At 38.6% G+C, this 16,210-nt stretch overlaps 1 protein-coding gene across 1 annotated transcript in view; it reads right to left on the bottom strand.

Annotated features, from left to right (window-relative positions):
- Positions 1-16,210, bottom strand: part of kirrel3b (kirre like nephrin family adhesion molecule 3b) — a 320,980-nt gene that overhangs the window by 292,472 nt on the left and 12,298 nt on the right. Inside the window, exons 2-3 of the mRNA XM_088345714.1 lie at positions 9,297-9,622; positions 9,133-9,198 (exon numbers count right to left, since the gene is read on the bottom strand). Of these exons, the coding sequence (XP_088201840.1) occupies positions 9,133-9,175 (43 nt within the window). The 5' untranslated portion in view covers positions 9,176-9,198; positions 9,297-9,622. The remainder of the gene's footprint in view (positions 1-9,132; positions 9,199-9,296; positions 9,623-16,210) is intronic.

Below are 16,210 nucleotides of genomic sequence, written 5' to 3' on the forward strand. Positions count from 1 at the left end.
ATATTGAGCTATCTCGAAGACCTCCTTCCAAACTCTGGGAAGTCATTATCAGATCAGCAACCCAATTTCTCAAGTGCCTCCTGCACTCAGGCACCGCATGTATCTTGTTGGCCGGCCCCCAGCTCACGCCTTTATAGATATGCCGATACAATGGCGTGTTGTTTATTCTCACAAGTCTCAAGATACATTGCACCCAACCGTTAAACATTTCTCACCATTTTATTAAAATTAGAACGCAGAGGCCAGTTCCAAGTGACGTAATGTTCAAGATGTGAGGGGGGAGTGAGCCACCTGGCTTTTTTTCTTGTAGTAGCTAACTGAAAAAAATGCCCTTCTCGCTTTAATCCATGGCTGTGTATGTAAAAAAAAAAAACTGTTCAGTTCTAGCTGCTGCACTGAACGGTTTTCTCCCTTTCTTCTTCTTTGTTTTAATGTAAAAGGCCTTCTTTCGCCGTCTGCGTTTCCATTTACATCCGTGTTGTAAGATGAGTAAATAAATCAAAGGAGCTAAGATGAGCAATTTCTTCAAAGTTGTATTATAACCGAATATTCCGGGCATAAATTAGCTACAGGACTTTGGTTTGAATGATTCACGAATGGGCCATCCAAATGGCTGACCATTTATACTGGGATGGTGGGCCATGGCAAGATCTAAATGTAGAGGTAGTGAAAAAAATCACTACTTCACACTCAACCAGGTCTGGCAAGTATTGATAGGACAAGGTCTTCTCCTAACTGCAAATTAAAAATACCACTTGAAGAAACACATTTTGAAACAATGTAGGGACTGGGTAACACCTGAAGGAATGGATGTATTAAGCAGTCAAGTCATTATATCAAGACATAAATTATCACGCTCAAAATCATGAATAATTATAAAGAACATTAATTATGATTAAATAAGTTAAGAATGTATTAATGAATAATCCAATTATATTATTTTGACTCCCGACATATGGACATAATCAATATGGGTCACATGATGGCTGGAAATGAGAAACGACCGAGAGAAAAAAATAAATCAAACGACTCAAGAGTTTAAAATCCCTGAGATTTTGATTTTAATAGTTTTGGGAATATAACTCATTTCCATTTACTGTTTGCTTTTGGCCAAAATTGTCAGTAATATATGGAGGACTAATATATATATATATATATATATATATATATATATATATATATATTTATTTATTTATATTTAGAAAGTGTTAACAATGTTTTGGCATGGCCGTCCTTCTATAGAAACCACATCATTTTCCATTATCATTATTTTTGAAAAAGCCCTAGGGAGCCATTGGAGGGCGCCAAAGAGCCGCTCGTTGCTGACCTAAGTGTATGACATAAATGTAATTTAGTAATTTATTTTTGCATTATTTTGTTGTTAAGTAATTAGGATGTCCCCTGCCCACTTCCCGAAGATAACTGGGATGGGCTCTGACACCCCCGCGACCCTACTGAGGATAAGCGGTGCAGATAATTGATGGATGAATGGATACTGTTGTGACAAAATACACTATAAAATACACAACAAAATAATTCACGAAAAAAATAATAATAATAAATGAACAAATGCATTCTATTTATGTCTTAAATGTGATTTTTTGGGGGTTTTAATTCAATTGTTTTGCATATATTTGTAGGTTTATATTCGTGTATACTTTAATTTCTACGTATAGCAGAATAAAACCTCCATAGGAATAAAAATGCATGTCGCTGACACAAAACACAAACAATGAGACAAATTATTAATTGAATATGCTGTCATTGGCAAAGTCAACCAACACTTAACATTTTCTCATTGGTGTCCCCATATCATTTGTCAAAGCTAAATATCATAAAACGACACGACTCATTTGGTCGCTCCTAACGGAATAAACATCATTTGTTGTTGCCTCTGCATTAAACTGCAATTTAAAAGTCATTAATCCTTATTTTAAGCCGTCTCAATAAATCCCGAATGAGGTCAGCGCAGTATCCCATGCATTTTCTTTTTACATTCGTCCTTGTCATTCAAATAATATCCATATTTGCTTGATGTTTCTCAAGCAAGCCTTACGTTTATGACCAGTAAAGCGCAGGATGCCAGGCAGTCACTCACCGTGCCTTCGCAGGTGACCCAGTGATCAACTCAGCATCTGGTTGAATTACTTAACACTGCACACCCAACAGACATGTAATCCGGGATAATGCCCTTTTGCTGAGTGCTGCAATCTGGATAAATTCATCCCGCAGGAATGAGCTCCAGCAGCAGTGTCTGGTGAAGAGAGGAGATGAGGAGGACGGAGGTTGATTGGTTGCCACTAAAGAGATCCGCTGGGACTGGGAAATGGGTCCCCACAAAAAGATAATATCTAAATAAATGAAGTCCGGAATAAACATTTGCTTTGTTGACTGGTTGACCGGTTCTGCAAGAGCAAGGCCAGCACTTTTTTTTTTCTTTCTTCTCCAAATAAAACTCCAATCTACTCACGTACTGGTCAGTTTGACCTGAATCCTCTCAGAAGCCAAATGAGGTTTTAGCACTAAAAGTACAGCAGGAGGAGGAACGTTTTTGTCTGATTCACTCCATTAGGTTGCAGAAGTGGCGGGCCTTACGTTTCACACCCAGGCCCTCAGTAGCGCTACGTCTAGATCAATGGAACGCTCAATAACTATTTCAATGCTAAAAAACATTTACTGCAGCTATGGCTGCATCACATATAAAAACACCAATAATAACATCATAAAATTGCACTATAATTTAGGAAAACAGTCACATGTCTTACTTCCCACGGACAGACAGGATTCATAATAAAACAGTATATCGAAAAAAAAACACGACAAAAATAGACGGGAACGAAATTGTAAACCGATTTTAAACAGGACAAAAATAAACAGGAACATTACCGGACAGGATATGCCAACAGGATACAGGACCGAGTCAAAACCCACGGGGCAGAGGTTCGTTGACGGACTGACAAACGAAGCGTGAGAGCACTGAGCTTAAATAGACGAAAAGCCAATCTGTCAATGAGCCACAGCTGGCACCACACGGGCGGGGCCAATTGGGCGCCATGGCAACCGTGACATTTTGTGCACGAATTTAATTTTCATTGCAATTATTATGTCGTACAGATTATCCAAATACTACATGAAATGCTACCAAATGTGACTAAATAAATATAGGAATTTTAGATACAACAATAATAGTACAGATATACGGAAACAAAAAGACTTCTGCAGTTTACAGTAATACTTTTTCAACCCCAAGCGCCTGCATCTTCAAAGGTTTGCACACCCCTGGATTAGATACATAATAAAAGGATAATTTTGTCACAGATACCAATACAGTTACTCGGTTACGGAATTTGCCTAACCAAAATGGTCATCAACTTTGATTTTCCTGTTACTACGTCTACATTTTTTTGCATGCTCATCTGTCAAAAGGAATAGTATTTTTCCCTAGAAATCGCATCTCCTCTTAATATTAAAGTCCCTGCCAAATATTAGGAATTACAACTTCCAGCTGTCCACTGGCAGCCTCTTAGATTATTCGCTCATATGTTTACTTATTACCATAAATATCCAACGGGGCTTTAGGCTCAGCGGGATTAAAGGGGGTTTAATCTCGCATGGCACAAAAATGAGCAGGGGTCTTACAGCGGCTGAGGTGACTTAAACTGGATGGCCTTGATGAGACATGCAGCCCAAACAAGAAAACAAACCAGGGGCCAATGGGAATCGCTCGGGAATCCATGACATCACCCAGCATCTCAACAGCTCACACAGTATTGAAGATCCGGGGTCTGGAACCTTCTTGACTCAAAGAGCCCTGAAAGCATTTTTTTTTTGTGTGTTTTTCCAGAGCCTTGTCATATATTTTAAGACAAAATTCAACAAAACCATCAAACCCACTCTCCAGAACAAAATTAATTCTTCAGTCACTCTGTGACGTTTCTTTTTTTGATTAAATCAATAAAATAGTAAAGATTCCAGAGCATGTGTCCTATGTCAACAAACATACCACTTAAAATTTGTCTCTCACCCACAGTTACGCAAGAAGATTGAGGTTCATTTGACCGTCCTTCTGTTGTAAATAATGGTTCTAAACATGATTCAAGCAGAGTTTCTTGTAAAAAATGTCACAAAATTCTACAAAAAGAGAATAATACAGGTGTATTTATGTGAGTGTTCTATGTGTGTAGAGATGTGTTGTGTTGGCTCCGTTTGCCATTGCATTTCTTCTTCCTTTGAATGAACTGCACCAAGCATTAGTTTGTATGGCATTGCCCCCCTACAGGTCACGCAAAAGAGGACAGGTGCAAGCTACACCTAAACAGGGCACTATGAAATGTGTTTTAGTGCAATAATTATATATGAATCATGGACGTTCATAATGGGCTATGCAAAGGTTTCCCAGTGGTAAACTGTAATGGGAAGAACCTGTCCTTTTTACCCAACACATACCTGGGGACGGATTTGGCTCAAAAACAGGTATATCTGCGAATTACTCAAGGTCCAAAGATAATATATCTTGATAAATGCACATGTAACATTAAAACATTAAAACTATTTGTAACCCTGCAATATATATGATTAACAGTTTTATTTTTAAGGTACTACAGAAATTTGGATTTGAAAGTCCTTAAAATGTGCTTAGATTTAGCCATTAAAAAATGACAAAACTCTGCCCACCATTGCTGTGGGTGCTTGGAGCAATTTTGGTTGTTACAGTTTGTTCTGTAGGTTTTGATCAAAAGGGTGTCTCAACAGCGAATATAGATTGTTCAAGGAGCTTTCCATGCAAATGATGCCTTAGAGACATACACCAAAAATGTGGTCTGTTGGTGTAACGCCGTTACTCTGAATACATTTTTGACTGAACAATAAGTCTACTGTGTTGCCTCGCCTATACATACACTAAAATAGCAAAATCACAGATTCAATTACTTCGGCCCTTGTTTTATCGCTGAACCAAATGTACTCATGAAAAGAGCCAAATCAGCCTCGCGAGCTCTTTGTTTCCGACCCCTGCTGAAGATGGTAGTTTGCCAGATTTAGTTTTTTTTATTTCTATTTGAGGTAGGGGGGGTACTTGTCCAAGCAGGAGTTAGCATTATCATGCTGCGCTCGTTTTTGAAACTTATAGCTTTAATGAATCTTTGCAAGCATTTTTTTTTTCATGCATCTATTTACCCAAACGAAAAATAGTTTAACCTCACCCAAATTCATGGCAAAGAAAAGCGGATTTGAAATTGTCAGACAGTCGTTAATAGACAGCAGTGGATGAAGGGGGACGCGGGTGGGGGGTCGGTGTACTAAGATGTGCTTCCCAGGACTGAGAGACAGCTTAGTGTGACTGGGTGCAGAAATAAAGAGTTCCAACATCAGATATAGGGGGAGAGTGAGAGTTAATGAAGGCGACTGAGCAGAGGGAGGGTTTTTTCTTTTTTTTTCTTTTTTTTATAAGAAGATTGGGATTTGATTCCCGTACAGCAATAGCACCGCTCCCAGTGGGCAGACATTGACTCAAGCCTTATCCATAGCCCTTCAGGAAATGTTCATTTCATAACAAGGGAGCCTTGCTGGGAGGAAGAAAAATACATAATATACTGTGGGATATTAATCTTACAAGGTCTTTTGTAGAAAATCAACAATTAGGGAGTGAAGACTGTGGTTTATGCCATAGAGTTTGTAGAGTATATAAAGGAACAAAGGGTCAAGATATTAGAGGCTTACCCATGATTTCCATGGCTTTTCACTTCAATATCAAAGATTCTGAACTCTCAAAACCTTTTAAGAAATGTAAAGTTCTGTTTCTGATTTTTCTATATTTTGTTAGGCTTTGACTATTTTTTTAAATTTTTTAAATCTACGTTTTCATTCTTGTATTCTTTCCCTTACCACACATATGTAGCTATGCATTGCTCTTGTAGTTGTAATGTCTTTTTTATTTTTATTTTTAATATAAAGCATGTTTAGCAGTGTTTCTTGAAAAATACATTATTTCTCATATTATGATGTTGAACGCCTTTTGAAAAAACACATTCAATTTCAAACAAATAAAACATATGTATTAATGTATTTATGTATGGTGTACTTATGTGTATCCGAGAACAATCTAATCATTTATTCTGCTATTTTTTTTTTATTGACGCAATGTGGTTTTTTTTGTTAATATTTTCTATGTTTAACAAAATACAAAATATAAAGTGAAACTATAAAAGTAGTATGTGAAACTATGTATATATTCATTGATTGATTCATGTATTTGTTTGTAATGTGTTTATTTTGTATCTAAAAAGTCAATGTAAGCGAGTAATATTATGTATGTCTTGATTTATGTATTGTATATTCTTAAGTCTACCCTGACTTGAAGCAAAAGTCTAACTAAACTATCAAAAAAAAAATCAATTGCAGGGCGCACAACCGTCCACACTCTGATTTACATTGCCACAAAAAGTGCGAATAGAACCCACGCGGAGAATCATGTGAAATAATCTGTAAAATTGTGATTAAAATCCAACAAACGTTATGCATGCTCACTTTCTCATATATACAGCAATACAACGTACCCTGAAAATTGGTTTAAATAAGATGTAGGATATACAATGTTTTGAATAGGTCAAAGTTGAGCCTTTTCTGCTCTGCAGTTGTCAGGCACATCCACGTTCCCTTTCAAAAAAGCCATTTCTACTCCCTGACTCCCTCTCCTGGTTTTCCGATATTTCACCGGTTGCCTGACAGAAGCTGAAGTTCTCAATCTCTTACCAGCAGAAAACTAAGAGCGATGGAGTCCGCCAAAAGGGATACCGGAGAGAAAGAGCAGCTATAAGAGGAGCCAAATCAAGATGCCAAGACGACTGTCGCGCACGCTCAGCGTAATGTATGGTCGAGACAGAAAAGAGAAGAATGAGTGCGTGGGGAGATGGACAATGTTCGGGGAAAGTTTGGCCTAAGGTGAATGTGTTCCTGGAGACCGTCTCCTGGAACCCGCTGCTTGCTATGCCATTTATCACTGGCAGGAGAGGTGACCGTGAAAAAGAAAAGGTGCCCTACATGCAGTAACAACATAAACAGGATGGAGAGCGTCTCTAGATTCTCACTTTAAGGGAGTGGAGGGGAGGGAGTGGGAAAGGATTGCTGTTCGCCTCTGCGAATAGAGTTAGTCTCTTTTTTCATTTTCACATTTTCATGCTCCCTTTGTCTCTCGCATTGGCGCAGGACGTGTCTTTGCCGCCACGAGTCCCCTCTGCCCCCGTGTTCATAAAAACAAGATTGTTTTCTGAGAGGCTTTCTGCTGACACCGACTTGCCACATAAACAGACGTAATTTGCACGACATACTCGGAGGCACTTTTTCCTCCTCCAGAGGCTTGCATGGTAAAGGTATGTCGTTATCCCCCATTTACCTGGCGGGGGAAAACAGTCTATGTTATATTACGGTAATAACCAATAGTGCAACCTTATTTTATTTGAAATATGGTGTCTTTAGTTGCTTGGGGATGTAAAAACCGATTCGGTGACCTATGAAAAGTGATGCTTACCTGCAATAAAATGCAAAACAAAATGTTGTCGTTCCTGATATTAGAAAATCATTGGAGCTTTTTAATAGAAATAGGATTCACGCTGAATAAAGATTTGCAATGCCGTTAGCTGGAGGGAAGGGACCGAAAAATTGATATTGCAATACATCGTGTCATATTAACAAACCACTATCAAATATCCATCTCACTGCTCTCTGATTAAATCAGACTACAAATGTTGTCAACAGTGAAAACCAGCCTACAAAAACATGTTTTATTGCCAAAGTCCCAAATACGTGTCCTTCCGTCTTTATGGTTCTTTTTTGTTGCATTAAAGGAAAAAGCATCGTCATTGTCAACCATTAAAAACTCGTTCAGGATATTTTACTGTTTGTAGTATTAGCATATATTAATGCATAATCAATTCATCATTAAAATACTGTTCATGCTGGTTGGGGTGAATTGCTGTGATTGCCGCGCCGGATAAAAATTCTAGCAGATGCTTCAAACAGATAAAGCTAAAGGATGATTATCATTTTGGACATCAAAATAAGCACAGATGGCTCCGTGATGCGATGTCATCTCAGAAAAACAACAAAACAACCTTGGCTACCATTTAAATCGTAACTGTTCAACTCAGCAGCACAGCTTGTATAATAAACTTCAAAAGCCCAGAGTGGACAACAACTCTGGAAGAAGGGAATTAGAGTGTCAGTGTTTTACCATTACGGTCTATCAGCATTTTGCCTCATGCAAAACACAAAGTCAGCAGGAAAGTATAACCACAGCAAAGTGATGTGATGGGTAAGTGGGGTTATTTCCCTTGTGCTATAAATCAGCTTGGTTGTCCACTGTTCGAAAGGCATCCCCTGTAAAAACTGTCCGTCCTTCCCTCTGACATCGAGGGAAACAGGTGGCAGCAACGTAAACTAGACGACCAATGGTAAACCTGAGAACAAACTTAATTAACAGTTGGTGAATGGCACACCATTTCTATAACACTTTTCCAACTAAGAATGCCTCCAAAGTGCTTTACATTCATAGAGTATCATGAGCAATTTAAGGTTCAGAACTTTCTCAAATATACGGTCAAAGTGTCAGTCTGGGATCAAACCGTTGACCTCTTAGTTGTGAGATCACATCACTGTGACACGCTGCCCCTTGTCCATAAAGCAATCTGATACAAACCCAATTCTTCTGAATTTTTTCCGCCAGAATAGACGTTTGTTGGGACTGGATGGGAAAGGGCTGTCAATTCAAAGCAACGTGGCCCCAGGGTAAACGCTTGACTGGACCGGGGTTAGGGGGCTTTGTGTGTGTGCATGTGAGTGTGTGAGAGGAATACCAAGCTCACAAAGAGAGTATTTAACTTGTCGGCTTTGACTGCAAGGACTGACTGACGGAGGAGAGCACAACCAAGAGTTTCCAGAGAGGACACTCAGAGTCTTAAACAAAAATCTCTCCTGACTGGGACTTATAAGCGCACATCTGAGGCTATCAAATCACAGATGACAGCACGCACAGTCGCACATGACAGTGAGGGAAGAACTCCAACTCGAGCCTTCCAGCCAGTTGCCCAACTGTCACAATCACGCAAGGGATGAACTTTAAAGCGAAGAGGGTCCTACCTCGTGCGAAGATCCACAGGAGCAGAAGGACCAGAGGGTTCATGATGGAGCGTGAGAGGGCAAAACCTAGGAAAACAGAAGAGCGGAGGAGTGTGAAGTTGAAGAAGACACAGCGCTCTTCTGTGCTGCCGCTTCCAGCCTTGCTTCCGCGTGTGTCCGTTTACCGGGGGAAAGCCGCTATGGGGTGTCCTCGATCCTCCTTGTGTGATTTTTCCTGAGAGTCTGTCTTCAGAGTTGTCCGGCGGTAGCTCTTCTCCTGATGGGCTGCTTATCGTACTTTCACTGTGTTCTCTGGCTTACTCGAGCATCGTCTGGCGAGCCGTCCATACTCCAGCTCATACTCGCTCACTCGCCCGGTCTCTCTCCATCACGCTCTCTCTCTTTCACTCACTCGCTCGCCCGCTCGTATCACAGTCAGAGGGAATGAAGACTCCTCCCTTTCTCGGCCCCTCTCCTCAGCATGTCTGAATGCCTGGTGCATGTCCTCACTCTGGCAACGGGAGCAGTCGTGGGAGAAACATTAGAGGGTGCAGGTCTAATTAGAATCAGAATATGAACATCCCCCCTCCTTAAGATGGATCCTAGGTTTTTGTTTTCTTTCTTTCAGAATTCCACAGACAACACGTTGGTTTCCTGGACAATAGATAAAGATCACATTTGCATGCAGGACCAAATCTATCCAATTTAAGTTTTAGATGGATTGCCATGGGATAAGAAAATAAATGTTTGTTATTTTCAAATGAATATATGAATTCCAATCAATGTTCCCTCTAATTTTCCACAGGTCTGAGCGTTCACACTAAGTCGGTGAGCAGCGCTTAAACCAACAGTGAGCAACCATAATCCCAAGTGTGGCAAGATAATTAATTATCAAACATGTCCAAAACTTGACATCAAGTTACATTTTGACGAGTTTCCAGCAATGCAAAATTATTTTTCTCTTTCGAATGAATTGACTCATGTACTATTGCAAAGGTTGTACGGCCTACAAACGTCGTTTGTTCTTACAATCTTTTCACAAGATATCCATTTCTTTTTATTTCCTGATATATTTTGTCGCATAATATTAACATTTTTGGGGGCTTATTTAGTCAGTTGTAAGATACAGAACTGTACTTAATCAAGATTCACTTGATATAATTGGAAATTATTTGAATGCAACACAAACGTTTTCTTCTTTTTTCCGTGTTTTTTTTCTACTTTTTTTTAAATTCCTTAAAAAAAAATCTCATTGTGTCTATTTTTTCCGAGCTGTTACTTTTTTCTTTTTGTTCTCTATTTACTTTTTTCCTACATGTCTTTCTTTTCTTTTTTTCTAGCTTTTTTCAAATGTTTTTCTTCTTTATTTTCTTCCTTTTGTTTCTTTTTTTCTCAGCTTTTCACTACCTTTTCATTTTGGTATTATTTTTTTTCTTTTTTGTTCTATTCCCCCCTTCCTTTAAGTAATTTTGTGCATAATTGTACATAACATTTGGTCATGTTGGGATTAAAGAAGCAAAAACAACCCGAAGAGCCGATTAGGACCCGAAAAAAACTGGTTCATTTTAGTGAGCCGAGCCGAAGAAGCCGGTTCCCCGACAAACTCTACTAACTTTACTCAACTTCGTTCTCCTTCGACTCGACTTCAAAATACTGCATTTAGGACACAACGTCGGGGGAACCCGTGAATTTTTACCTTCATGCAGTGAAACTTTGACTTGAGTCACTTCTTAATTAGTAATGTTGAGCCCTCATTTTTGTGCGCTGGCTAGATTTTCTTGTGCGCTGAGAATGTGCGAGCAGTGGGCAATTGCGCACGCGCGCAGCTTAAAGGGAACACTGATTCCAATGCAATAATACAAATGGAAAGTTTCATGGTTGGAAGCAGAAGGTTGGAATACTATCAGTGCTATCAAGTTAAATACTTAACTTAAGGCTTCCTACCCTGCATTTGACATCTTAAAGAGCAGGAGTCGGGGACGAGTGGCTCTTTTCATGTGTACATCTGGCTCGGAGATGAAATTAGGACTTCGACTATGATCTGTACGTCTAACCAATTTGAGTTTATTCAAAGTCAAAGAAATGCCGAAAGTTTTAAAGTTCAGTCTACCAAATATAGAGCAATGTTTCCAACTACAGTTTACAGTCACATACGCTGTTTTGGTTGTATGCTGCTATGGAATTCTTAATATGGAAGCTCATTAAACAATGTATGTTCACTGTTGAGACACCTTGCAATAAAAAACCACGGAACTTAAAGGCACATCGGGCAATTTGATTGGGTGGGTGGTTCTCAGCATATAATGCACACTCCTCTTAATACATCCATATCGTTCTTGTCTTAAGTATATTGTGACATTTTTACAAAAGACCTCTGCTACAACCTTGTTTTGAAACAATTATCTTGTTCAAAAAGTAACTCGCAGCAGGGAGACAAAGTTACATTGAGATATTTGTTGATGTAGGACTCAGGCTCTGGACCTATTATCATTTTAAATACAGTATTTTATCAAATTATCAAATGTGAAACAGTGAAATAATTGGTCTGATGATTTAGCTTTTGTCTGGAAAGCAGGTTTGGCGGTTATGCTGATTTTTGTCTTAAAAGATAGTGTGTTGGTCTAAGAATGAAATAAAAATATTTAGCTTTTATGGCTATTTTGAGTTAAAAAGATTCCTAACCATTGTGTTAGAGGTTGTATTTGGAAATAATTATGTTTTAGATGTGATTTAGTCTAAAAATAGATGTCTAAAATTAGTTTCTGATAAGCCCATCCAATGTGTTTCTAATTTTGTCCACAAATTTGCCATGTTTGGCATATAACAATTTATGTCCGCAAAACTCACCCTTTCAACATAATGAAAAATGTATTTCTCAACTTTAGTTTCCCAACTGAATACATATATATTTTTAATGTATTTTTAAAGAGTTCATTTTCAAAGAAGTTCTGATAAGTAAATCATTTAATCTTTGTTCAATTAAGTATATAGTTATGATTTTAGTCTTGCCCATCCTCGAAGGAGATTGCTTAAAATGTTGAAGTTTTTTGTTATTTTGACTATCACAATATTGTCACTATTGTCACAATCATGTTACTGTACTTGAGCTCCATTTCTTTGAGATCAATCTGCTTTCTTGAAACCTGATGGATTTAATAAAACAAATTACAGCGAGGAAGACCTTTAGAATTGCTAGGTATGTTCGTATCTTTAAGAGTTTTGTACAATCCTTGACTGTTCTCCTTGCCAGCTATTAAAATAATGGAGGTTTTCTGCCTTTATTTTGTGTGTCCTCTAAACTATTAACTTATCAAGATGAGAGATGGGGATTCCTACAAACAACAAGTGTGATGCCACTATATTTTTGCATTAAACGTGTTATATTTTAATTTTTGCCCCCCTAATAAAGTTCACAAATTTAGGAGAAAAGATTTTTGCCAAGTGTTTCCTTCATTTCTTTAGAACGGTGTTGTATCATGTACAGAATTTGCTGAGTTGAATATATCTAAGGTCACTTGTTTATCCACGTTCATCTGTGCTGTTACTGAGCAAAGGGACCAGGAATCAAAATGTTAAATTTGCCTGCTGCATACCGATGGTTTCAACGTGATGGCGCTGATGTTTTACCGAGTTAGACAACACGTACCAATACTACTGAACGTCAGTTTTGTGCATTCGAGGTTAATGCCTGTTAAAAAAGTTATTTTACATTTATCATCAGCTCCTTCACTGGTATTGACGAATATAGATGGGAAAGATTCAACATTTTCTTTTTTTCTAACCTTTCAAAGGCAGAACAGTTAAAGAACACAGAATGAGTTAACATGAATGAAAAACATGGTTTATTGTGGCCAGTGTCAAGGACTAGCCTCAAACACAATAAAGGTACCTGGCAAGCTGAGCCAACCACTGAATTCATTTTTGTAAATAAACCATTTTTGCAGACTGAAGTAACTAAAATACATGATTTTTTTTTTTTTTTCATATTTGCCTGTGAGCGTCATAGGCATTTTTTTTGTGATTGTCACGGTTGCCATGGCGTCCAATTGGCCCCGCCCGTGTGGCGCCAGCTGCAGCTTGTTGACAGATTGGCTCCATGTCAGTATTAAAATGTTGTCCTGTAAGTCCTCTTTTGTCAGTCTGTCTGCGAATCTCTGTTTTTACACAGCAAGCCCCATTTCGCCTTTCCCGTTTGTCTCTCGCTACAATATGTTTTGATCTTGAGCACGTCTGCTCTCCTGCCCCGAATTACAACCTGTTTTGATCTCGACCACGTCTGTTCTCCCGTCCCGAATAACGATCCGTTTTTTATCTCGACCACATCTACTCTACTCTCCTTGCTTTCGACTTGCTTCCGATCCCGACCACGTTTTTTCTCTTCCATCGCGGCTACTGACCCATTTTTCACCACTCCCCACGTAAGTCCCACTTTCGCGTTCAGAGCGACCTGCTTCCCGTGTCCAGCAATCCCCAGATTCTCCCTTTTTTCTAATAACACTTGTAAGAAACAATACGCGAGTGGGTCCTGTTTCCGTTCTGGTCCTGACAGTTATTTGCTTGACTGATTGGTTTACAAATAGTCGTGTCCAGGCACCAAAACAAAAGTGTTCAGATATGCCATTTACACTGTGAAAAAAACTGGTCTGACTTGACCATCCACCATGTCTCCCTAATTGCAAGCCGCCCATATCTCATATTTTCATTGCTGTTTTTGTCTTTGGCCATGCTCAATATGTGTAAACACACTTAACCAGTTTACTTCTATCGTGACACATGACGGTTATACAACTCACACTTGCAGGGCATTATCGCCATCAACTGTTAAAGAGTATCATTCACCCTGTTTCCTCCACAGCATTATCTTGTCCAGACAAAGGCTTGCAACCCACTGAAGATTTTTCCAAGACACAACAGTTGAAAAAGTTGGGTTTTGATCGTTTGCATTCACCTGTATTTTGTGAGAGCTTTGAGCTCAGTTCAAATAAAACAGCCGAGTTTTATCTAGGCAGAGTATATCACATGCTTTAGACTTGCACTGCAATTTATGATGCTACAAGTGTGCGTAACTGCAACCGCGAGAAACTCCATCCCCCAATGGATAAAAATACATTTCATATGAGCTCTGGAGAGGAAGAGCCGACACTTAAATGCCGTAAAGTGAAGAAAGAGAGTCGATGAAAACGGGACAGGGAAATTGAACTGCTCTGCTCTTTCTCTCTAAATTGCCAGCAGTTCAAAAACTGCAGTTACCTGTTGATTTTCAAAGTCAGCCTCAGTCTCTCCGTGCGTGAAAGAGAATCTCAGGATGAACAAAAGGTGATAAAATGAACAGATGAGTGATGATATTACATTTCCAGTGGGGTCCCAGATGGCTATATTATTACATATATTGATAGAGGCATTCTGTATAATGACATTTAAATTCATAAGGGAGGCACAGACCTTGTGTTAATATAAGATGCTTTGGATAATACACACAGCTCTGCTAATAACACTTTAACCTGCATGAAGGGCAAGTCTCTTTCATATCAATTCAATCCATCCGTTGGATCTAATCTAATCGAAGGTCCAGTTTATGACAGGTGGTCTTTTTATTTGTGTCTCTAACAGCAATACACAAAACACGCTACTGTCCCTGTCCCTGAGACAATTTGCATTATATTTAAGAATATCTCACTTTCTGAGGCCAAATCAAATGGAATAATAGTGCTAGGGTGGATTGATGAGTGTTTCAGTGTTGTCGTTTGCCCGCGTCCCTGCGTCCTAGACGCATCATTTTTGCTGGGGACGCATAGTGTCAAATCAACGTGCGTCCTCAGGACGCAACTTTTTCGACACAAAATTGTCATTATTACCCATTACTTTTATTTTTAACAATGATTTACTGCACTCCAAACTTTTCATCAGGCAGATCCGCCATTGTTGTTTTGGTCTCTCTGATCGCGAGTTTTCGTCTGCACGCCGATCTTGGCAAACGAGAGCTCCTTGCTTCGATATGATGTCATTGTTGTGTTGGTTGTCGTCGATGGAAGGTGAAAATTAACACAATAAGTAATAAGTCGAAACATAATGCAGAAAGTGATAACAACGGCAATATTTCCGGCACGAAAAAACGGCAGATAAATTCTTCGGAAGATCGCTAGGAAAACACGAGAGGCTAGGAACACATGTGTGTTGAAGCGAACAACTCGACGAAAGAAAATAAACAAAATAATACTCCCAAGCAAGAGAAGGACTTTTCTGCCAAAATGGACTCAATTTTATTCTTGGTTACGCTATGAGTAGGATGATAATGGATTGGACCTTGAGAAGGCATTACAACTGGCTGGACAGCAAACCACGAAGAATATATTAATTGAAAAATCTGAAGTGATAACTGCTTTGTGTTACCAATTAACTGTGATGATTAAAACTGCATGAATATATAGACTAATATTTCAGCAATATTATTTTGTATAATTTACAATATTGTAAACTGAAAAATCTGAAGCGATAACTGCTTTGTATTACCAATTAACTGTGATGATTAAAACTGAATGAAAATATATATTAATATAATTATTTCAGCAATATTATTTTGTATAATGTACAATATTTTTGTGAACTGAAAAATCTTGAAGTGATAACTAATTTGTATTACCAATAAACGGTGATGATTAAAACTGAATGAATGTATAGATTTATATTATATATTTGTCGCCGATTTACAATTTCAACCTCGATAACACAAAATTTTGGGGACCCATAGATCTCTGTTGGGACCCATAGATTTTTGAGAATGCGAGTCCCCGGGACCCATCACTTTTCAGAGGTAAAATGAACACTGGTGTTTTCTCAACCTTTTAGGAGCCATTGAAAAAAATCATGTGTCAAAAATGTTTTGATTCAATTTTTTGTATAACGCATCAAATTGCATTTGCTTATCATCATTACTCGAGGATTAAAGAAAACTCCAGTGACCTGACAATGATTCTTACAATACGGAAAGAGAAACAGAAGTGTTAAATAGTTTTCAGTTCTGCTCAGTACTGTTTATGTCACGTGTTTTCGGATTTTATGGCGATTACAAAAAATGAGCATATATTTACTACTGCACCAA

This window comes from Urocampus carinirostris, chromosome 10, assembly GCF_059441175.1.
Source record: "Urocampus carinirostris isolate Australia breed hairy pipefish chromosome 10, RoL_Ucar_1.0, whole genome shotgun sequence".
Taxonomy (NCBI): Eukaryota; Metazoa; Chordata; class Actinopteri; order Syngnathiformes; family Syngnathidae; genus Urocampus; species Urocampus carinirostris.